This window comes from Balaenoptera borealis (assembly GCF_965194805.1).
Source record: "Balaenoptera borealis genome assembly, chromosome: 20".
Lineage (NCBI taxonomy): Eukaryota > Metazoa > Chordata > Mammalia > Artiodactyla > Balaenopteridae > Balaenoptera > Balaenoptera borealis.
In genome coordinates this window covers 43,254,852-43,279,284 of record NC_138879.1, presented here as the reverse complement: position 1 = coordinate 43,279,284, position 24,433 = coordinate 43,254,852, and the positions used below count along the sequence as shown (strand labels likewise).

At 50.2% G+C, this 24,433-nt stretch overlaps 1 protein-coding gene across 3 annotated transcripts in view; it reads left to right on the top strand.

Moving 5' to 3' along the window:
* RHBDL3 (rhomboid like 3) overlaps nt 1–24,433 on the top strand; it is a 49,794-nt gene that overhangs the window by 15,770 nt on the left and 9,591 nt on the right. For 2 of the 3 annotated variants that reach the window (XM_082370926.1, XM_082370925.1), the window contains 5 exons: nt 1,115–1,273; nt 5,124–5,348; nt 8,610–8,758; nt 11,187–11,299; nt 16,637–16,737. In XM_082370926.1, the coding sequence (XP_082227052.1) occupies nt 1,115–1,273; nt 5,124–5,348; nt 8,610–8,758; nt 11,187–11,299; nt 16,637–16,737 (747 nt within the window). The remainder of the gene's footprint in view (nt 1–1,114; nt 1,274–5,123; nt 5,349–8,609; nt 8,759–11,186; nt 11,300–16,636; nt 16,738–24,433) is intronic. The other variant, XM_082370927.1, reaches the window with a different exon arrangement.

Here is a 24,433-nt window from a genome sequence, read left to right as displayed (position 1 = left end):
AGAGGCGATGGAAGGGTGGCAGAAAGGTTATGTGCTTCTCCGGGGGAGATGAATAAGCCCCTTTTCTAACTGAACCTGTGAGCCTTTCCTTGGAAAATGGGTACCTGTCTTTTCACCCAAGCATCCACTTGTTCACCCAACAAATCTTCACTGAGTGCCGACTCTGCCGGGCTCTGTGCTATAAGCCCTGGGGATAAGTTGTGCACCAACCTGCAAGGAGTTGAAAATGGAGGCCAGTGCAGGGTGGAGGCCAGAGGGCTGTCTGACATGCAGGGGGAGCAGATCACGTGTTGGGGGAAGGCTTCCTGGACGCAGGACATCTGAGGAGTCGGAAGGGTGAGTCGGAGTCTCCCAGGGAGACGAGGGGAGAGAGGGAGTCTTAAGCAGAGGCGCCCAAGTGTGCAAAGCTGCAGAGGGAAAAGGGCAGCGTCAAAAATCCAACCAGGGACTTCCCTGGTGGTCCAGTGGTTAAGACTCCACGCTTCCAATGCAGGGGGAGCGGGTTCAATCCCTGGTCGGGGAACCAAGATCCCACATACTGCGTGGCATGGCCCCAAAATAAAGAAAACAAAAAAACCAACCTAACAGAGCACAGTGTCTTTGGGGAGCCCTGTGTGCAGGTTGTGGGGTGTACGTGGGTGCAGGCGTGGGAGAGGGGCTGGCAGGCAGATGCGGAAGTGCTGTCCAGGCTGTGCTCCCCGCTGCCCGGGGCCTCGTGCCTTCCCCGCTCAGTCTCTCTGCCCCAGGCCCCAGATTTCCTCATCTTCCTCTACTCATCGCCTTTTCATTCCCTCTTTCCCCTTGTCCAGGGTCAGGAGTAAGGGCAGAGAGTAATAACCTCTCTCAACCTCCGTTTCCCTTCTCCACGCACCACACGGTTGCGCTGGGCGATCTCAAAGGTCTCCAGGGCCTTCTAGGGTTGTAAGTGGTTGTCCGCCCTATTTGGATGTTTCCCCTGGGGGCCTTGGAAACATCCCAGATGCCGCCTAGGCCTCTGTCAGCAGAGGGCTGGAGACAGGAGCCGTGAGTGGTGACGGTGATGGGGCACCCGGGGCAGTGTGGAGAGGGGGATGGGGCCCTGCTGACCCCGCTGCTGTGTGTGCTTCTCCCTCAGTTTGACCCTGGGAACACGGGCTACATCAGCACATGTAAGTTCCGGAGCCTCCTGGAGAGCCAAAGCTCCAAGCTGGACCCGCACAAGAGGGAGGTGCTCCTGGCTCTCGCCGACAGCCATGCCGATGGGCAGATCTGCTACCAGGATTTTGTCAACCTGGTGAGCGCTCTGGGCCCCTCGCCACTGGGAGAGGCCTGTTTGGGGGTGTGGCTTAGAGGATCCTTTTGGATAATTAATGGGATCTGTTGGTCTGCAGCATTGAAAAAGTCCAGGCTTCAGCAGGTGAAAGGAAATCACCAAGGACCCAATTTCTCTTTATCTCTCAGTTCTGCTTTCTGCAGTGTCAGCACTACTCAAAAAAGCCCCAGGCAATTCCAGATCCTACCATCGTGGCAGCAAAGTGGCTGCAGCTGTTCCAGCCCTCATGCCCTCAGGCCTCACCACGCAGGGGAGGAGAGGGACTTTTCAAATGGTAGCTCCCACCTGAGGCCTGGGATTTCCTTCCTCCAGTTGGCCTAGATTGGGTCAGTGGGTTGTGCTGATTGAATCAAACCAATCAGTGCTCACCCGTGGAGCTGGAAGTGGGGTCATTTCCACAGAAACGAAAGACTGGGAGTGGGAGGTGGGAGGTTATCGTTGGCAGGAGAGGAGTGGATGTTGGGAGGATGAGGGCAGACCTTTTGGGAGCAACGGGGCACATGGGTGAAGGCTGGAGCTCATCAGACCTGCTGGCAGCTGTCCTGGGTTGTCGGAGGGGCTGGAGACGGGAGGCCCGTGAATCCTGCCCGGTGGTCTGGTGTCTTGGAGTCGGGACTTCCTCCTCACTGGAGTTACTGCTGTGCTGTTCTGGGGGCTACTATGGCAGGATTGGAGTGGGGTTCAGTGGGGTTAAGCAGGAAGCATCCCTCTGTGGGGTGGATGGCACATGAGTAGAAGCTGCTTGAACTAGCAGGGTGAACACGAGGCCGGAAGGCTCCACTTGGTTTCCCTATTGGTGAAATGGAAACAGTCGCCTCTCTTCTTGTCACCCATGAAATGACTGGTGTGAAGTCCCCAGGCTCCTGAAATTCAAAATCATCAGTGATGGAGGAGCCAGGACCTGCCATTGTGCCAGGTTTGCTCTCTGATGTGGATGCATGGGCTTTGGCATTGTTTTAATTGCCTCTTGATTAAGGACCTGCCTTTGCCCAGAGGTTAGCGTGATTGCAGAGAGCAGCTGTAGGGCTTTTAGGGGTGAAGAAACCTGCTGTTCAGAGTGGACCCAGGGAGCAGATCTCCTAGAGGGCGGGGGTGCAGAGCTCAGATAAGCAGGGGAGTTGGGGACAGTTGGGATTCATGGGATGGGCCGTGGAGGTGAGCCCCGTGACTGGGAACCCAGCAGTGCCAGCAAAGACCAGGCCACGGAGTTGAGCCTGCATCGGCTCGTCCACAGCCCCAGCGCCAGCGTGTTTGCTGCATGCCCTGCTCAGCCCAGGGCAGAGTGAGGGCATGGCTGGGCCAGGGAGCTGCTTCTCTCCAGCTGGGGGTTCGTGGAGTCGTCTTTGTGAATTCGCAACAGCAGATTACTTGTTACCATCGAGATTTCTCTATTTGAATTCTGAGCTGGAGCAGCCAGCCATAGCCTGGATTCTTGTGAGCAGGGCTGCCCCGGAGGCCAAGACTAAGAAGGGGTTCACGAGAGGGAAGCTCTGGGCAGGGCAGAGAGCTCAGGGGCCGGAGTCAGGTGGGCCTGGGTCCTGCTCCAGGCTCTGCCTTTGCCACTCAGTGGCAAAACTGAGCCTCGGTTTTCCCATTTGTAAAATGAAGCCAAAGGAGACCCTCTTCAGGGTTGTGGCAAGGATTAAGTGAGAAGACGTGTTTGAAAGTTTTTGTTGCCTCTGATGTTCTTCCACCAGGTTAACTCCTCTGCATCCTTTATGAGCCCTTTCCCACCCCAACCCAGGCAGAATGAAACAACCTTACCCAGAGCCCCCACAGTGCTTTGCACAGGCCTGTCTTATAGCACAGACCACATTGCATTACAGCTGAGTGGCCAGGGTTGTCATGTATGGGTGTGCAGGTTGTGGACTGCACAAGGATGCCGGGCAGAGAGAGGAATGGGGACTGAAATCCGGCCTGGGCTTTGTTCAGCAAAGCCTGGAATGGGTGCATCCACCTGAAAGGAGAGGCTCCCTTATCTAATGGGCACAAAAGCTCCACATGGGCCAGCATGGGCTCCAGAGTCAGGCAAATCTGGATTTGAATCCTGACTCTGTGATTTACTAACTGTGGGTCCTTGAGAAAATTACTTACACTCTCCAAGCTCTCATCCCCGTCTTTATAACGTGGGGATAATACTACGCACCAAATAACGAAGATGACATCCTCTTTTGCTGCCGTTTATGCGTCTGTCTCTCCTGTATGCTCCGTGAGGCCAGAGACCATGGCTGCTGCTGTGCCCGGCACAGTTCTAGGCACATCGGGGCACAGGTGAATGGTGAGTGTGTATGTGTGTACACACTGCTTCTCCTGTATTTATGCTGAGCTCCTTCCCACCACGGGTCTTGCAGATGTATTGTTTGTGAGTATATGTGTGGTACACGCACATGTGCATGTACACACCCAGGGATTGGGGGAGAGGATGGCTACAAACTAATTTGATGACATGGTCTTATCTTGGGCTTGTAGTGATCATGGAGCCCCAAGTCCCGTCCACATTTACAGAACCGCCAAGCCACTAAGAACCAGACCCAAGCTTTGCAGGCATGGAGGGGATGGGAATAGGGCATCGCTGGAAGGCGTTCATCCAGGAAGGCCTGCTGGATGGGGGAGGCTTAAGCCAGATTTTTCAGGTGTGTGCAGAACCCAGGAGAGGGGACGGGGCACTGCAGATGGAGGCTTGTTCCATCTGGCCTGGTCTGAACCCAGATCCTCCCCAGCTCCCTGCCGCCTGACAGGGCTTCAAACCCATGTGCCTTGGTTGGGCTGGCTCACCTCCCCAGCCCTGTCTGAACTCCTGCCTTCAGTTTTAACCTGATGTCCCTGCTGGGCCCATAGTCCCAGGAATATGTTGATAATCCCCACCCAGCAACCACAGAGCGGCCCCTGGGTGGCACTGTGAGCGCTGGGGTTGGGAGAGCTGTGTCTTTAGGACATCTCCCCGTAGGAAGGGTCTAGAGTGTGGTTGTGGAGGGTGGGTGGGAGGTAACAGAGGCCTTGGGAGGCTGGAAGTCAGTAGGACCACCTCTGATCTCTGGGGGTCAGGCTGACCGCTGGGTGAGGCAGCCAGGACTCTGCCTGGGGAGGGGCCAGTCCTGGGGCTCCCTGAGCATCACAGTTCCCTTGGAGGCACTCAGGACTGATGACCTTCCACAAGCACAGCTTTGGGTTCTGGTTCCGGGGACTGAGGATGCTGACCCCTGCTTATCCTTCAGTTCTCATTCATGCCACCTCCTTCAGGAAGCCCTCCCTGACTACCTTGGGACTGGGTTGGACTCTTTCCTGTGTGCTCCTGCAGCAGCCTTCACTTTGAACTGTTACTTACTGCTGGTTACTTATCTGTCTTGAGCACCACTGTATCCCCATGTCTGGCAACACCTGATGCTTAGTAGTTGCTCAGGAAATTGTGATGGATGATGGACAGGTGGGTGGAAGGGAGGTATAGTGGATATGAATACAGGCTGTGGAGCCCTACTGGGTTTGAACTTGATGGATTCCTAAAACTCTCTATGCTTTGGTCTCCTGTCTGGTGGAATGGGGATATTTATGGTCTTTATCTAGCAGGTAGACTAGTTGCATCAATGAGCCAAGCTGTGATGTGCTTAGAACAGCCCCTGACACATAAGAGCTCAGTAAATATTGCTTCTTGTTAACTATTACATTTAACTTCTTGTTAACTATTATTACAGAAGAAAGAGGAAGGTAGAATCAGGCCTGGTTGGTCTAAGGAATGTGCTGGCTGGGAAAACGGGATGGGGCTCCCCTGAGACTCCGGTTCTGACCCCCCTCCCCTGCCCTGTTTCCTGTGTAGATGAGCAACAAGCGGTCCAACAGCTTCCGCCAGGCCATCCTGCAGGGCAACCGCAGGCTCTGCAGCAAGGCCCTGCTGGAGGAGAAGGGGCTGAACTTCTCCCAGCGACTGATCCGCCACGTGGCATACGAGACCCTGCCCCGGGAGATTGACCGGAAGTGGTACTACGACAGCTACACCTGCTGCCCACCGCCCTGGTTCATGATCACAGTAACACTGCTGGAGGCAAGGACGAGGGTGGGGAAGGGGCTGCTGGAGGGTCAAGAGGATATCTGAGATCACGAGGGGAAGGGCAAGTCACTGCAAGTCAGGCCCTGTTACAGGGCACTCAGGTGTTGTTATAACCCCCGCCCGGACCATAGAGAGATTACAAAGATCATTACTTTAAGCAATACGCCGTGCAGCAAAATCCCCATGTGACCACCTCCACCAAAACCAACAGCAGCAAAAACAATGTCAGTAGTTCATTGATTCGGGGGATTTAGCCAGGCTAACTCATTAAGACACCTTCTTTTAGTTCCTCCTGGGGTGAGTAACGTGGACGAGTCATGTGCTCCCCTGGGACACCTGTAAAGTAGGAACAACCAGACCTGCCCTCCTTCTCCCACAGGACTCCCCTATTTAGAGCCAGAGAACGGCAGGTGGTGCTTTGTGAACACAAAAGCATTGCACAAATACATATGGGAGGGAGTGTTTATGAACAGGTAGATGTGGGCTTCACGTATTTTGCAAGAACATTCTCCCCTTAGGAAATCATCCATACCTATTTTTATTCTAAAAGTCTCATGCTTATGCAGCAGAATCCAAAGTACCACCTTCTGAATCAGCGCTCCTGTATGAGGAACTCTGAATGCTTTCGGCTCTTCAGCCCAAGAACCAGCGGGCCCCCCAACCCCAGCTCTTGAACGAACCGATGCTTGGCTTCCCTTGGGCGTTTTATAATCTCCATCGTTTCTTTTCCAGAACCAGGGGCCTACTTACCGCCCCTGCATATGTTCTTGTAAAGTTCCTGCCGAATCAAACTGCAGGATCATTATGCTTCATGGCGTCCCTCTTCTTTTTTTCTAAATCATAATATCTGGACCGCAGGCTAGAGCTCCTCTGTTGTCCTGGCTTCATCCAAGTACATGTGGAAGTTGTGATTTTTCTGAGATATTCTTGGACTTGTTCTCCAAGCACTTACTGTGTTGGTCTATTTATTAACTTCCATTTGAGGACCAATAATAACAAGCTGTCTTGGAAGCTGTATTTGCTCCCAGGCCACCTGTACCCACGGTGTTAGGTGGACAGAACGGCTCCCAGAGAGCCCTGGGAATCCAGCTGCTGGGAGGCCTGAGCCATTCCCAGGCTCAGCCCAGGAGGGCTTAGCCACACGCTAATTACAGCTGCCTTCCCTCAGTGCACGCCTGCTCCTCACGTACTTTATCATTTTTAAACCTCATGATCACCGTGGAAGTGTAAGAATTAGTATCCCCATTTCCAAATGGGGAAACTGAGGACCAGTAAATTAAAATAATTTGCCCAAGGTCATCCAGAGGAGCCAGATCTTGTGTCCAGATTGGTTTCAGATTTTCAGAAACCTCAGCTGTGTAATCTCGAGCCACCAATCTAGAAGAAACTGGAAAATGATGAAATAACTGTTTCAGAGTCTTTATACTAAAGCCCAAGGTTTTTGTTTTACATATAGTTCTAGTAACCTGGTTTTCTGAGTCCGTAACAGAGTGAACATGGTGGGAAGCTACTAGAAGGGGCCCCCTACCAACCAACAATAGGAAGAAAGAACCTTGTTGTAGTACCTGGTCAACAGCGTGCTGACACCCAGGCATTGCGGACACCCAGGCATTGCGGGAGAGGACAAAAGAAAATGTAAAAGCAAACCTGAGTCGTAAAGAAACACAACAGACACAAGAATTTGGGACCATTTAGTATAGGAGCAAAACCCCTGTCAATTACTGGAGAAGGCATCACTCCTATAGCCCAGATCAATACCTGAGACATCCTTAAAATTAAGAACCTAGGGCCTTGAATTATGCATTCTAGAAAGAGTTCCAGGGGACTTCCCTGGTGGCACGCTCCCAGTGAAGGGGGTCTGGGTTTTATCCCTGGTCAGGGAACTAGATCCCACATACATGCCGCAACTAAGAGTTCACATGCCACAGCTAAGGAGCTGGCGAGCTGCAACTAAGGAGCCCACCTGCTGCAACTAAGACCCAACGCAACCAAATAAATAAATAATATTTAAAGAAAGAAAAAGAGTTCCAGGAAAAAATAGTTCAAATAAATACTCTTTTAGGGCTTAAACAAGTACACATCAGTCATCTTTAAAATTAACTTATGTGGGACTTACCCGGTGGTCCAGTGGTTAAGACTCCACGCTTCCACTGCAGGGGGCACAGGTTCAATCCCTGGTCGGGGAAGTTCCGCATGACACACGGTGCAGCCAAAAAAAAAAAAAAGAACAATTATGTGAGGTGTTGGTGAGAATTCAAAGAAATTGAAACCCTTGTGTACTGTTGGTAGGAAGGTAAAATGGTACAGCGACTGTGGGAAACAGTATGGCAGTTCCTCAAAAAAATTAAACAGAATTACATGGTCCAGCAGTTCCACTTCTGGGTGTATACCCAAAAGAATTGAAAACAGGGATTCAAAGAGATATTTGTACACCCATGTTCATAGCAGCATTGTTCACAATAGCTAAAAGGTGGAAGCAACCCAAGTGTCCATTGACAGATGAATGGATAAACAAAATGTGGTAGATACATACAGAGGATTATTAGGAAGGAAATTCTGACATGTGTTACAGCACGGCTATACCTTGATGACATTATGCTGAGTGAAATAATCCAATCACAAGAGACAAATACTGTATGATTCCACTTATATGCAGTCCCTGGAGTAGTCAAATTCATAGAAACAGAAAGCAGAATGGTGATTGCCGGGGGCTGGGAGGCAGGGAATGGGAATTAATGTTTAATGGGTATAGAGTTTCTTTCAGTTTTACGAGATGAAAAGAATCCTGTAAATGGATGTTGGTGATGGTTGCACATTATGAATGTATTTAATACCACTGAACCATACACTTAAAATGGATAAGATGGTAAATTTTATCTTATGTGTATTTTACCACAGTTGTTTTTTTTTTTTTTTTAAATCAGCTTATGTGGAATTGCCTCAGCCCCCAAGTGGGTATGTGAGTTATTATCGGAATTAAAGTTTAAAATCCTCCAAACCCTTCCTGCTTAACACCGAGGAAATGTGGGCAGAGACCATGAGACCATTTTGTGAACATTTAACACAAAATAATCGAACAGAAGTGGGGTAAGAGATGGTGCAGAGCTAGCTTGGCTCTGGTCGTAGGGATGTCCCTCCTTCTCTGAGAAGGAAAGATGACAACTTCCATAGGGATTCCAAATGTCAGCACAAGAGGGGTTCCTGGGCAGTTTCACACCTAGTAACAGGCTCTCTTCATGCTATGCTCTCATCCAGGTTGCCTTTTTCCTCTATAATGGGGTGTCGCTGGACCAGTTTGTGCTGCAGGTAACCCATCCACGATACCTGAAGAACTCATTGGTTTACCATCCACAGCTCCGAGCACAGGCTTGGCGTTACCTCACGTACATCTTCATGCATGCGGGGTGAGTACACTCTATCAAGAGTCCCTGTGGGAAAATAACTGGTCCAGAGAGCCTGGATTGAAATATATTTTTTATTTTTATCTACCTGGACACAGGATTTGAGGTGGCTTCTTGAAACTTATCTAATACCAAACTGTATGAGTAAATTATTAAGAGTGTATGGGAGGGGCTTCCCTGGTGGCACAGCGGTTGGGAGTCCGCCTGCCGATGCAGGGGACACAGGTTTGAGCCCTAGTCCGGGAAGATCCCACATGCCACGGAGCAACTAAGCCCTTGCGCCACAACTACTGAGGCTGCGCTCTAGAGCCTGCGAGCCACAACTCCTGAGCCCGTGTGCCACAACTACTGAATCCCATGTGCCTAGAGCCCGTGCTCCGCAACAAGAGAAGCCACTGCAATGAGAAGCCCGCACACCGCAACGAAGAGTAGCCCCCGCTTGCTGCAACTAGAGAAAGCCTGTGTGCAGCAACGGAGACCCAAGGCAGCCAAAACTAAATAAATTAAATAAATAAATTTATTAAAAAAAAAGTGTATGGGAAAGGGAAAATAGAGGAAAATGCTAAAAAGCCAGCAGAGAGCTTTTTAGCATATACACAGCATGTGATGCTATGTACTTGCTGTAAGTGGGTTATAAATTTATTCTGAACTTCCTAGCGGCCAAAGCAAAGAGGGAAATGTGGTCAGCCACCGGGTTCATTGTCCATAAACCATGTGTGTGCGTGCCCCATAAGTGAAATAAAGGACAGATTTATTGAAAGGAGGTCTCTCAATATGGTGGCATGAGTCTTCTTGAGGAACTCTGGCAATACTTAAAGTTTCTGTTTGTAGAGCCGTGTGGCCTCTTTTGGGGCCTGGAATGCAATCAGTTCTCACTGGTACCTCCTACCGCATGATAAGGACCAGGTGACCACCCAGGTCCAAGTCCCTTGAAGAGCGTGGTCTTGGCTGGAGACTGTTTTTACATAGTAGAAGCATGGAGTTGGGAAATCAGAGTCCCCAGACACCAGACCTCTGCGGTGTCTTCTACAGACTCTTCTAGAGAAGTAAAGGAAAAGCCTGGAAAAGCCCTGTGGGTGCCTGTCCCCGGGGTTGCCAATCGGAAGAGGATTATCCCGGCCCCCATGGCTCTTTCCTTGGCAGAAAGACCCACAGTGGCCAAGAGGAAGCTCCACTGTGAGCCTCCCTTCCTGCTGAGCCTGTAAAGGGGGCACAAGAGCCACCCCCTAACTGGCTGCACGTGCTGGGAAGGGTGCTTTGGCGTGAGGAGACTTCTGGATGGTTGTTGTTTTTTTTTTATAAATTTATTTATTTATTTATTTATTTTTGGCTGTGTTGGGTCTTCGTTTCTGTGCGAGGGCTTTCTCTAGTTGCGACGAGCGGGGGCCACTTTTCATCGCGGTACGCGGGCCTCTCACTGTCGCGGCCTCTCCCGTTGCGGAGCACAGGCTCCAGACACGCAGGCTCAGTAGTTGTGGCTCACGGGCCCAGTTGCTCCGCGGCATGTGGGATCTTCCCAGACCAGGGCTCGAACCCGTGTCCCCTGCATTGGCAGGCAGATTCTCAACCACTGCGCCATCAGGGAAGCCCTGGATGGTTGTTGATGGATGTCTCCACTCTGAGCCTGCGGGGCTGGACGCCTTGCCTGCTGTGTCCCAGCTTCAGCTTCACAGGCTGAGGAGCAGGGTCGGGGAGGCACTTCATGCTTCAGTCTCCTCATGAGCCAAGATGTGGACACAACAGACACTGGAGGATAGCTTTGATACACTAAGCTCTAACAGATATCTTTCATGCTTGCACTTGTTTGGAAAACATCTTTCTCTTTAAATATCAGTAGGTCTTACAAATACAATAGCGAGCCAGAGCGACTGAGTAGCCTGGATAATGGACCGGGTCCCGCACATCAGAGACCAGGGCCGTGGTCCCAGCCTGACCACTAACCAGCTGTGTGACTTTAAGTCGGTCAGCGCCCCTCTCTGAGCCTCAGCTTCTCTTGTGTCAACTGATGGAGTTGCTGGATCTTGACTGTTGTTAGCCCCTCATTGGCAAGTGCAGACACTGCCAGTCACCACCCAGCCCTGTACCTGTGTTCCTGTCCCAGCTGGCAGGGAGGGTGGAAGGAACACTCCAAAATGGTCTATCTGCATTGTAATTCCTTCCCCTCCACACCCCCCCCCCAGACTGTGAGCTCCTCAAAGGCAGCTATAGGGTCTTTTTTTTTTTTTTTTTTTTAATTTTGGCCACGCAGCGCGGCTTGTGGGATCACAGTTCCCCAACCAGGGATTGAACCCGGGCTACAGCAATGAAAGCACTGAATCCTAACCACTAGACCACCAGGGAACTCCCAGCTATAGGGTCTTGTTCACTACTGGATCCCCAGCATCTTGGCATGCTGAATGAATGGATGAATGAATGTGATCTCTCTGTACAGGATAGAACACCTGGGACTCAACGTGGTGCTGCAGCTCCTGGTGGGGGTACCCCTGGAGATGGTGCACGGAGCAACCCGCATTGCGCTTGTCTATGTGGCTGGTGTCGTGGCAGGTAGGCAGGTGGGCCCCGTGTCCCCAGGGGTGTGCCTCCCCAGGGCGGCTAGGAGACCCCATGAGGTCAAGCAAGCCCCAACTTCCAGAGGACCCTCACCATCCAGGCTCCTGACTACTAGGGTTGTCCTCCAGGCAAATCTCTCCACTTCCTCGGGGAGGCTGGAAAGGGAACTGCCACCCAGAGAGGGAGGCATGGGATGACAAAGGAGGGGAGAGCACAGGAATTGGAACAGGCAGACTGACCGGAGTTTCAGTCTTTACACTGCCGTGTTGCAGCTGTGCGAACTTGGGGAAATGCCTTACCTTCTCTTGGCCATGTTAAGCTTTAAGAGGGAACTGATGAGATCTGCCTGCCAGGCGTGAGGAGGGCAGAGTGAGGTGAAGGATGAAATAAACCGTGCAAGGGAGGTGAGATCCCTGTGGGGACATCCAAGGAGTGGGTGGAGCCAGGTACCTCCCCTGGCCAGGCCAGCACCTGTACCCTAAGGGGGATCTTGCCTCTGCCCGGGCTGGCCCTTGATTGACTCACTGCCGGTCGGAGAGAGTCTGGCCTAGGAGGTACTGAGCACTCGTGCCAGCTGGAGGAGTCTGGGGCCCTGGCTGACTCAGCCCACGTGGCAGGTGATGATAGTGATCATTGTGGCCTTGAGGATAGTGGCCAGCCCCCTATCCCCCTCCCCAGTGGCAGGGGAGGTAGACTGGGATGAGGTGGGGAGAGCAGAGCAGATTTCTGCAGGAAAAGTCTGCACCAGCTGGGCTTCCGAACAGAGGAATCTCCCTCGTGATGTTTCCAACTTTATCGCCGGCTTTTTTCTTTACAAGGTTTGCCACCTCAGCTCTTCCCCCCTGACAGCTGTGCCCAGGGGAGCTTTGTGTGTACGTTTAAGTAAGATCTTAATCCTTTCTGAGTGGCATTGAAGTTGTCATCAGGAGAGCAGGGCAGCGTCAGCCTTGTAAACAGTGGGCAGGCAGGGACCCTGGAAGTAAGTGGAATGACTTCAGGAATCAAAGAGGGAAGGGTCCCACCACACCCCGCCCCCATCCCATGAGAGGCTGGTCTGCTAGTTCATGAACCCTCAGCCTGGGAGATTGGCCCAGCGCTGTCTCCTTCACTCCTGTGCTGAGGTTAAAAACTTGGCCACCTTGGACAGCACTCACACCAGCTTCTCCCAGAATCCAGCACCTTCTGCATCCTTGAAAAAAAGGTCTGATGAGCATCTCTGTGTGCCAGACTTACTTAGCCACCGACACACCCCTGAGTGTCGACATCTGGGGATTTAGAGCCACATTTTCCATACCTACATACTCAGAGACCCAGATGGTTAATGACGAGGAACAGGAAAGATGCTCGTTAACACTTGCAGTTGGTAGTTAATTAGATGGGAGTGCCAGTAACCTAGAAGGCAGACATAGATTCAAGATGACTCAGGCCTCGCCCAAACCAGATGATACCCAGCGGGAAGACAGTGCAGGTATCACTTACCCAGTGATGCCATTGCAGAAGGAGATGGTGTAAAGGCAGACGGGGGCTTTCCAACTAAACCTGAGGGTGTGGGGCTGTATTGCAAAGCAAATGACATGCACTGTTCTATCTGAGTCATTGATTCAGAGCAGAGGGCATTCTGGTCACCGCATATCAAATCACTGATCTCCAGGATTGAGTTGACTGACCTGCCTGTACCCCTTCCTCACTCTCTGCTCTGTGTGCATCCCTCCTCAGAGAGGGGGGGCCCGTTCAGACAGCCAGACCCTGACCGGATAGCCAACAGTTACCAGGTGTTTGTCCTGTGCAGGCTGTATTTAATCCCCACGACAACTCCATGAGGCAGGAACTGTTACTCTCCATCTGTTACAGATACAGAAACCGAGACTTAGGGAAGCTAAGTGACTTGCCTAAGGAGATACAGTCATAAGTGGTGGAGCTGGGCTCTAATCCAGGCTATCTGACCCCAAAGGCTGTGCTCTAACACTATCATAGTGTTATGAGAATGAAAAGGCAGGCCTTATCCTTTATGCACATAATTTGTCAGAAACCAAGGGAGGTCTTAATAGACATTGACCCCTGCTCTCTAATACCTGCCCCATGAAAATATTCCAAATCCAAGGCCATCGCATTTTGTAACAATAATAACTAACCTCTGCTGAGCGTGTCTAGTAGTCCAGGTATGTGATAAATGGTTCACACGTATGTTATCTGCTCTTCTCATCACAACATTCCTATGAGGTAGGTGCCGACACCCCCATTTTATAGGCAGGTGCCGACACCCCCATTTTATAGGCAGTTCAAAGAGGTAAAATCACTCTATTTGCTCAGCCAAGAAGCCCTAGAACTGGAGTGGAAACCCTTCTTCCGCCCGGTGCTTCTAGCCAATGCTTGAAGCCAGCGTGCATCTCACTTCTGGCCAATGATTACAGGGCTGAGTTTAAATACTTTAAGATCCAGTCTCTTCGCTGCTCTGCCCAGCTTTATGATAGATTATATAGATCAGAAGCGATGGATGCATCCCCAGAGCCTAGCACAGGGTTTGGTACATGATAAGCAACAAATATTTGTAAACTAAGTGAAAGAGTACATACATAAATAAAGTTGTACTGCTTAAAGGTAGATGTTCTGTCAATTTTTATTTGGATTTGTTTGGGTTTTTTTTAACGGCTAAGGGAGATGCTGGAGAACACCTGCTTTAAATTTTCCAGGCTAAAATTATCGCAGCTGTGCATTATGGCAAAGTCACCAATTCATCCCCATGCTGGCATGGACCCAGGGTTTTGGGGGAAAATTCATAGCCTTGACTAGCACTGATCCTTTGGTTTGCTGCTGTGTACAGATGTGGCATGTCACTCCGGCTTGCCTTTCTCTCCCCGTCCTCTGCCCCCATGACCTCCAGGAGTTCACACTGGCCTTTATTGAACTGTGATCCATTCGGTTCATCGGGAATCCTGCCTGGCCCTGGCTTTATTGATATGCATACATGCCCACATTTGTACTTGACCTCTCCTAGTCCCTATAGCCCAGGGCTAATCTGCAGTCACTTAAGGAAAGTCTTTCTACCACAGATAGAGGGCAGGTGGATCCAGATTGTCACCTTCCAGATTCTAGAACCAGGATCTGAACCTCAGACCCTGGATCTTAGGCCAAGACTTGGATTATTGTATTTCTGATCTGGAAGGAACCCTTGAGATGCCCTCCAGTGGGTGGCAAACTTTACTCCCCAGGTCCCACCCCCATTCAGCCAGAGCAGCTCTCTGCACCACGGGGTAGGGGTGTGAGTCAGGTTTCTTTGAAAAGAATGTCTCACTGCTCAAAAGTTGGAAAGCCTTAGAGTAACCTCCTCATTTCACAGATGTGAAAACTGAAGCCCAAAGAATTCAGGAGCTGTGCCCAGGGTCACACAAGTAGGCAGTCACGCCCCCATCCCATAATCCTGCCACATTCCAGACCTCTGGTCCTGGGGTCAGGACTCTCATCCATCGTTAGGGTGAGGGAAAGGTCAGTGCACAGAAGCTGGACCCTGGGGGCTTCCCTGCCGCCTCCCTGTCCTGGTGGATCCCACCGGGGAGGCCGAGGGAGCAGAATCTGGCCCGGTTTGTGGGGACTCACGTGGAGGAAAGAGGCCAGCCCCAAGGAGGCCGGGGCTTCCTCTGTCCAGACGGTAATTAATGGGCAGCCAGCCCTGCGCAGCCCCGCAATGCAGCCTTTGCAGCCAGCCCTGCCGCCAGGGACAGTGAGAGCCTGGGAATCCTTTGTCATGCAGATCCCGCTGCCTGCCCGTCGGCCACCCTGGGATTTTTTTTTTTTTTTCTTTTTCCTGTTATAGAGGGCTGACCCCATGGCTAGGCAGTTTAAAAAAAAAAAGAAAGTTATCTGACAATAGATCAATACCTAATTAAAGCCAGAGGGAAAGCATGAAAGGGGAGAAGAAAGATTTATAGTTGCCCTGGGAGGGGAGAAGGACTTGGGTGTCCTTAGTTCATGACGGTTTGTATTTTCCTGAGAGATGACATTCTCCTTGAGACTAAGAATCTGTTGTGGGGATCTCTTCCTCCAAGGATCTCAGTGAGCCAGGAAGCCTTGAGAGTGGTCTGGGGGTGGCGGCAAGCCAGGGAGAAGGCACATGACATTGCAGGGGCCTCTCCACGCCCAGGGTGTCAGGCACGCTGATTCCCGGGCCGGGCCTTGCCTCTTCCTAGTAGTGAACCCTCCACCCCTGTAGGGCCTGCAGAATTTGGCCTTCTGCCTGTCCCTCTTCTCTCCACCCAGGCAGCAGCTAATTGGCTCCTGAGCCTGCGGGCATTTTCCAGTGGTGATTTCTGCACACTCACCCAGGCCAGCCACCTCTCATCCTCTGAGCCCTGGGTTCTAACTCCCAGTTATTTTTAGTTTCCTGTGTCCTTCCCTGAAAGCCAAAGCATTGATCACACTTAAATGAGACCAGAACAATACATTTCCCATCTTCTTCTCTGCCCAGCTTCCCTCCCAGGATGAAAGTTTGTCATCCCCCAGACCAAGAGTCTCTACCATTCCTTTCCCCCAGAGGGTATGACATCATCTTTCTCTCTTCCCCGGGACTTCTCAAGGACGTTTTTCCTACAAAGAATCCCCGCTCTGGAGATCCTGTTGGCCTGTTGTAATTTCACTTGGTTGGAGGTGATGCTAGGCAGGTTTTTGGATGCCATTGAGGAGAAAGAGGGAGGGTAGAGGGTGGAGGTTGACCTCTGACCCAGTTTGGGGAGTGGCTGCTAGAGAGGTCGAGAGCACACGGCGGGGGGGGGGGGGGGGGGGGGGGGCTTTGTGTCGGGCAGACCTGGACTCGTATCCTGGCTCCAGCCCTTCCTACCAGGTGACTCTGGGCTCAGCCTCCTCATCTCTGCAGTGAGGCAGCTAGTGCCTGCCTCAAAGGGTGGGCTTGAGGGTCAAAGGGAAGGATGTCTGTAAAATGCTTGGCCGGTGTCTGACACACCGTGCCCCGTAAGGGGTGGCTATTTCTGCAAGAACTACTGCTACTATTTTTGTCGTTGCTCAGAACCCTGAGATAGCACAAGGGGAGGCTGGATTGCCAGGCAGACGATCTGGGTGGCAGAGTTCTAATTTGGACAAGTCACTTCTCTCCTTGAGACTTTGCTTCCCAGCTGTAAAAGGAGAAGTTTGAACCAAATGGTTCTTTCAGCCATAAATGAATCTTCTAGGAAGCTCCGGGATGACATGGGATCAAGGGAGGAAGAGAGCGAGCCTCTCGCTCTGGGGTCTCAGCCCCGAGGCTGCAGCATCCGAGGGCCTGGGACTGGGCTGGGGAGCCGACTCCAGCATCCTTGAGTTCTCCGTCTCTCTCTGTACCAGGGTCCTTGGCGGTGTCTGTGGCTGACATGACCGCACCAGTGGTGGGCTCCTCTGGAGGGGTGTATGCGCTTGTCTCTGCCCATCTGGCCAACATCGTGATGGTGAGCACCCCTTGTCCCAGCAGCCCCCTCTTGGCCTCCCCTCTGCTGTCACTGGGCCTGGCGTTGATCTGCTGGAGCTGGGTTTTAGATCTTCCTCCACGCTCCAGCCCGGGCTTGGCAAGCACCAGGTGGCCTTGGCCAGTAGCTGAGTTCAAGGACACTCCTCACCTTCTGCTGGGACACTTCCAGTGGGGCCCTTACATATATGATTCATATTTTCTCCAGCCATGGCTTTGCCCATCTTCCTATTCCAACTCTGCTACTCAGTGACTTTAAAAAGTTTAAATCCTTGACTACTAGCATGCGTCGTAATTGTAACTTGTTGTTTGTCATTGGTTGTTAAAAGTAAGGGGATCTTAGGGACTTCCCTGGTGGCGCAGTGGTTAAGAATCCGCCTGCCAATGCAGGGGACATGGGTTTGAGCCTGGGTCCGGGAAGATCCCACATGCCTCAGAGCAGCTAAACCCGTGCGCCACAACTACTGAGCCTGCATGCCACAACTACTGAAGCCCACGCGCCAAGAGCCCATGCTCCACAACAAGAGAAGCCACAGCAATGAGAAGCCCGCGCACCGCAACGAAGAGTAGCCCCCACTCACTTTATTATTAAAGCCCGCGTGCGGCAACAAAGACCCAACGCAGCCAAAAATTAAAAAAAAAAAAAAGTAAAGGGATCTTAGAGATGATCTCATCAAAAGTCCCAAACAGGAAAGAAGGCTCTGAGAGGTTAAGTGATTTGTCCAAAGCCACAGTCAAATTTGTGGCAAAATGGGGACTTGAACCCACATCTCCTGGCAATCATTCTAGTGTCACTCTCCTCCACCAGCACCTCAAAGTGACTGGACGCCGTCATTCCGTTTCTCATGCTCTTCCTTGCCTTTTCCTGAAAGGCAATCTAGTGTAACTAGCTAAGAGCAGGAGCTGTTATTCCACCTAGATCTGAATCCCAGCTACCCACTTCCTAAAGAGTGACCTTGGGCAAATGACTTTACTGCTTTGTGCCTCAGTGTCTACATCTGTGAAATGGGATGAGATGGGATCAAAGACATAAAGTGAAAATAACCACTCAGTATAAGTGTGAACTTAATTCCTGACTCCCCACAGAAGAGGCGGGGGTAGACTCAGAATAGAGACAGGATCTTCAAGGCAAGCAATTGGAAGCCATCTGATAGTCTCAGAGGAGGCCAAGACGGCTTCCTTGTTTTAGAAGCAGTCTGAAGTTTGGAGGCTGAAAGAGGAGTCACTGGCAGTGCTTGGCTCACCCTGTCTGATGCCCCCAATGGCCCAGGAGCCTCCAGGCAGAGCCCAGATCTTACTCATCTTTTCCCCAGTGCCTGGAATAGGGCTGGACACATGGCAGAGGGTGCCCACTAAATTGGGGGGAAGGAGGGAGGGAAGGGCCGGAGGGAGGGAAGGAGGGCAGGAGGGACTGTCAGGAAAGGCGTAGCTTCTCTTTGGGGTCTTCTTGCTCTCACCTCTCTCCTCCATCACTGTCTTCACCCACGTGGCAGATGTGTGAATGCTCAGTGACAGCAGTTTATGGAGTTCTTGGAAACACGAGTCTTAACCACTGGACCTCCAGGGAAGTCCCACCCCCATTTCTTCACTATTATTGCCACTCTCACCTGGCCTGCTCCTCGGCACCATCCCCTTTCTTTGCACCAAAGTCCCCTTTGTACACCGAGAGAGAAAGGGAGCTACAGCAGGGGCGGGTGGGTGTGTGACAGTGTGTTTACACACGGGGTGCTTGGCTTGGTCTGCTAAACACCTGGGAGCCCAGGGCCGCCTCACGTGGCCCTTTAAATGGGTCATTCCGTATCAGTGCCACAGCTTTCCCCAGACACAGCTTTTCCTCTGAATTCTGCTTCTGCCACTCCCCCCTCCCCCTGCCCCAATTCCTTTCTGCAGGGGGAGGAAAGGCCACCCTCCCCTTCCCCTTCCCCCCAACGTGCATCTGTGTATGAAGGGGATGAGCCAGCCCAAGTAAGAAAGAAGAGGCAAACAGGACTCATACCGATGACCTTTTCCACCCCTTCCCACCGCCTGGGAAGCAGCCCCATGCCCCAGGAGTTCCTGTGGTGAGGGCAGACCACCTGGAGGACCCAGGACCGAGGGCTGGGGCATGGGGTTGAGGAGGGGGGTGTGAGAGCAGTTTTCTTCCTGTTTATGTTTCTTTCTGCAAGTAGCCTGTGGCTCTGCAGATAAGCTGTCCCACCCGAGAGCCCAGCGGTCTTCCAGAAGGACGTGGCTTTCCCTGACCAACGGGGAGCTTTGGGGCCCCCTGGAGTGTGACATAAGGTAGCCTTTCCCTTAGAAAGTTGTGTGGTGCTTATTGGACAGTGAAAAACACTCATTTCCTCCTTAGAAGGTCAGTTTCCTTTCATCAAGAGGCTGCCTTTACCCAAGCTAGCTCAGTGCCCAGCAATTCAGAGGACACACCATATGAAATTGCCATTTCTATGGGTCAGAAGCATTTAAGCATTGGCAATTTCATGTGGTTCAACTTAATAGATAGACTATCGATTTTTTTTTTTTTCCAGAATGTTAGCAAATGTATGGGGAGAGTTCTTTTTTATTTTAATTTTTATTTTATATTGGAGTATAGTTGATTTACGGTGTTTTGTTAGTTTCAGGAGTACAGCAGGGACTTCCCTGGCTGTCCAGTGGTGAAGACTCTGCACTTCCACTGCAGGGGCCAGGGGTTCGATCCCTGGTTGGGAAACTAAGATCCCACACTCCACTCGGCCAAAAAAAAAAAAAGAGTACAGCAAAGTGACTTAGTTATACATATACATATATCTATTCTTTTTCAGATTCTTTTCCCATATAGGTTATTACAAAATATTGAGTAGAGTTCCCTGTGCTATACAGTAGGTCCTTGTTATCTATTTTATATATAGTAGGGTGTATATGTTTAGACTATTGATTTTCAATCCCAAAATGAAGACTTGTCTGTGTGTCCCAGTAAAGCACCTCATCAGAACAAAAAGGAGAAAGAACATGCACTTGACATCCAGGAAATCTGGATTTGAGGACTGCTATCACCATTTCAATAGCTGTGAGTTCCTTAACTTCTCAGGGACTCTTCTCTCATCTGTAATCCCTTCTTCACAAGGTAGTTGTGAGAAAGACATGAAAAAAATGGATGTGAAAATGTTTTTCGTGTGGCACATCACCAGACAGCTGGGAGACCCTGTATGTATATGTGTGTATTTCTATATATTTTTATACATATAATTCTTTATCTTTATAAATTCCACCTGATGTCTGGACAGAGAATAATCTAAAAATGTGTCCTTTATGCTTCAGATACATAACAAAAAAATGTTGAACACTTCTGTTCTCAGGACTCTATTTAAGTGAGAGATTCTGCCTTAAATGAAAGTATGTCTTATTTTTCATAAAAAACACTCTGAGTTTCAAAACGCTTGTTTACATCAAGGGAATAAATCTAGAAAATATTTCAGCAAATGATCTGGATGGCATTAAAGACCTGTAATCAAGACTTCTTATTTTAAATTCTAGCAGTATAAAGACACACATAATTGAATAATTTATTAATTCCTTTTGCTGGGGCCCATAGGGCAGAGTTTCATTTTTATTTATTTATTTTTAATTTTAAAAAATTTATTTATTTTATTTTATTATTTATTTTTGGCTGCATTGGGTCTTTGTTGCTGTGCGTTGGCTTTCTCTAGTTGCGGCGAGCGGGGGCTACTCTTCGTTGCGGTGCACAGGCTTCTCATTGAGGTGGCTTCTCTTGTTGCAGAGCACAGGCTCTAGGCTCGCGGGCTTCAGTAGCTGCGGCACATGGGCTCAGTAGTTGTGGCTCGTGGACTCTAGAGTGCAGGCTCAGTAGTTGTGGCGCACGGGCTTAGTTGCTCCGCGGCATGTGGGATCTTCCCAGACCAGGGCTCGAACCCCTGTCCCCTGCATTGGCAGGCGGATTCTTAACCACTGCGCCACCAGGGAAGCCCTCATTTTTAAATATACAAGATATTTTCTTTAACTTTGCCCCATATGATAGATGTTTTTCTAAAACATTTGAGAACTAAATTTTCGCAAATGGAACCATACTGTCAAAGCACAAGGAAAGATTGTTGTCAAAAAGTCACAGAAGATTTCTGTTATAAGGTTCATTTTATTAAGTACAAATCCTTCTGTAGGATTTGTACTTAATAAAATGTAATTTTATCTGTGTCATGCTTTCTTTTTTATCTGTGTCACACTTTCCTTGTTTCCTGTGTTGGGTTTTCTTGAAGTGATTTGACAAGAAATTGTTTCCACTGGGGTTATGTAAAGCTGTCTTGGAACAGAACCTCTCGCCTGGGTTTCAGCCTCTGAGCTCCTGACTGGTTGGGTGAGCAAGGTGCCGAGGGGACGTGTTACTGCCTTGTTTGCCGTTGGTGAGTTACCATCTCACCCTGTGAGGCTCTGGTAGAGAATGAAATTAAAGGACCTGAAAAAAGTTTATATTCCCCAGGGGCCTGCAGGCTTTTCAACATTTATAGCAGCAGCAGCGCTGGCTCTGTGTGAGATTTTTTTCCTTCTCTCCTGTTGTTTCACTGTGCTTATTTTATTGGAGGGAATAATGGGGAGGAGGGGGGGGAGCTGAGGCAGCTGGTGGAAAGGAGTGACTTTCTAGTTTAACCCCTCAGCTGCTGGGAGGCTGTTCATTTACTGATGTTTGCTCAGCTCTGGGGGCAGCTAGCATGGACAGACAGAATGTGACCTTGCCTTGGAAGTGTGGGCGGACAGAGCCCTGGACTGGGAACCCTGTCAAGCTCAACATTAACTCACTGTGACCTTGCACTTGCCCTCCTGGACCCTCAAGTGCAGATCAGAGGGGGGTGACTGGATCAGCTTGGCAAACTCCAGTGCCTTCCAGGGCTGGGCAGGTATGGTAGATGAAGCTGGCCCTGGGAGCCACGTTGCAAAACAGGAGCTCCCCGGCCTCCTCCAAGGTCATTGAGAGTCTGAAACTTCTTTTTAAAAAATTTTGTTTATTTTTATATGATTTTTAAAGGTTACTTTCCATTTACAGTTATAACAAAATATCGGCTGTATTATACAATACATCCTTGAGCCTGTCTTACCCCCTAATAGTTTGTACCTTCCACTCCCCCATCCCTATATTTCCCCTCCCCCGTCACTGGTAACCACTCATTTGTTCTCTGTGTTATATTCACTAGTTTGTTGAATTTTTTAGATTCCACATGTAAGTGATATCATACAGTATTTGTCTTTCTCTGTCTGACTTAGCAGAGATTCTGAAGTTTTAAAGCCGCTCTGCAGGGCAAACTCACCATCTTTGCCCCAGGTCCAGATACTATCAGTCACTTAGATGACTCTTACCACATGCCAGACAGTGTTCTTCTTTACGCATATTAATTCATTTCACCTTCGCAACAAACCATGAGGTGGTAATGAGCTAGGTACTGTTGTTATCTCAGATTTAAAATTGAGGACACTAGAAAAAAGGAATTCTGAGCCACCCCACCAGTGGTCTTGCCAGACCAAAAATGCAGACAGTGCTTTTTTAGACAGATCCCAGATAGGACCCAGAGGGGCCTGGACCTCAGCTGAAGGAGAAAGCGGCCAATTCATTCTAGACTTACTCTGCCTGATACTATCACTCAGAACACAGTGAAAGAGACTTCAGGTAAAATATTCAGAGGGTTGTTATGAGGAAAAGGGATCTTAGAAGTGTTCCATATCCATATGAATCGCCATCTGTCAACAGAACTCTTTCTATTTTGCAAAACAAAAACTCTATACCCATTTAACAACTTCCATTCCTCCCTCCCCCAGCTCCTGGAAACCCCTATTCTACTTTCTGTCTCCATGAATTTGACTACCTCTGTAGTCTGTACCTCGTATAAGTGGAATCAAACACTATTTGTCTTTTTGTGAGTGGCTTATTTCACTTAGCGTAGTGTCTTCAAGGTTCATTCAAGTTGTAGCATGTGTCTTAATTTCCTTCCTTTTGAAGGCTGAGTACTATTCCATTGTGTGGATATACCACCTTCTGTTTCTCTATTCATCCATCCATGGACGCTTGGCTGGCTTCCACTTTTTTGGCTGTTGTGAATAACACTGCTGTGAACATGGGTGTCACATTTAAGGGAGAATGACGACCCATGGGTGGACCTCACAGGGAGACAAAGCCTGGCCGGACAATAGCAGGAAGAACTTTTCAATGATTGGAGCCCCTTCACGGGGCTGCTTCAGGAGGTGGTGAGTTCCCGGTCACGGGGGCTGGAGGGCCATTTTGTCAGCTTCTTGGCAGGGGTGTCCCTTTGGGTGGAGATGGCCCATCAGGTGACTCCCAAGGACCCTCCCATCCTTGGGCTTCATCTTGGAGAGGAGCTGAGGGGCCACCGACCTTCGGCCAAATGAACTAGCTTGGATTAGGTGGCCAGATCCGGTGGAGGGCACCAACTCCCATTTTGTTGCCTGTCTCCCAGCGAGGGTCCTCTGTGGGCAGATGCCAGCAGGTGACAGCGTTGTCCTGCCGTCTGCTTCTTAGCACAGAACACCAGAACACGTCAGGAAGCAGAGATTAGACTCCCCCACCTAAAGTGGGGCCGTGTGTCACTCACCTCGCCTTTTGTGAGGTTCAGGTCATTGAGGAATAATAGGGAATAATAGGGAGGCAAAGGGCAAGAAGCCAAATGTGGCAGGATTTCTCTGTCTTTATGGCAGCTTCCCAGCATCCTGCTTGGTCCACTGAAGCTTCCGTAGACATTATTGTACATGCCAGCGTTCAGGGCCTCTGTCAAGTTTCACGCATGGGTCCCCCAATGTCAAAGGAGTTCAAGACGTGCCCCTGAGCTGGGCCTGGGCCAGGCAGCAGAAGCAGGGGAGGTGGGTGGGAGGGAACAGAAGCCCTGGCTGTCCCCACTTGCCTCCTTCCCTAGGACTGATGTGTTCCAGGGAGATTCCAGGCTCGTTTCTGCTTCTGGGTAAATGGAATCGAGCTTTGAAAGCGCTGCAGGAGTGCCCCTCAAAGGAGCCCTGTGGCGCAGTCTTTTGTAAATTGAACAGTCCTTTTGTAGGGTGAGTAATTGTGCTCTGATTATCTGCTTTGGAGGTTCAGAGTGTTCAGAGATTCTCAGGGGAAAGAGGGATTTGTCTGAAGGCCATCTGGCCCACCCCGTTTCCAATGCCTGATTCTCTTGAGCATCCCCTCTGAGTGATGTGAAGCCTGCATTTGAACCCCTCAATGATGGGAAACTCACCATCCCATGGATCACTCCATCTTTGGACAGCTCAGCTTATTAGAAATGAAAGCTTATCCTGAGCTTAAAAAAAATCTCTGAAGTTTTCATCCGTTGAGTCTTCTGCTTACAGGTTACACTGAATATGCCCTTTCCTTGCGTTGACTCACTTGATACTTGATGGCAATGAACTTGACCCCTGAGTTGTCTCCTCATTCATTCCTCAGATGGAGGATTTTGAGTTCTTTTATCATCCTGATGGCTCTGCTTTAACTTGGCTTGCTTTGCTGTCCTGCATCCCTTTGGAACCTTGGGACCCAGCAGTTGAGGCAACCGTCAGACATCTGTGTGAGGGAAACAAGGACTGTCATCTCCCAGGATCTAGATTCTCTTCCTCTGTTCGTGCAGCTTGAGAGCTTTTATGACACTAATAAACTTACCGTTGCCTGAAATCTCCAAGCCATGCTGGTGTGATCT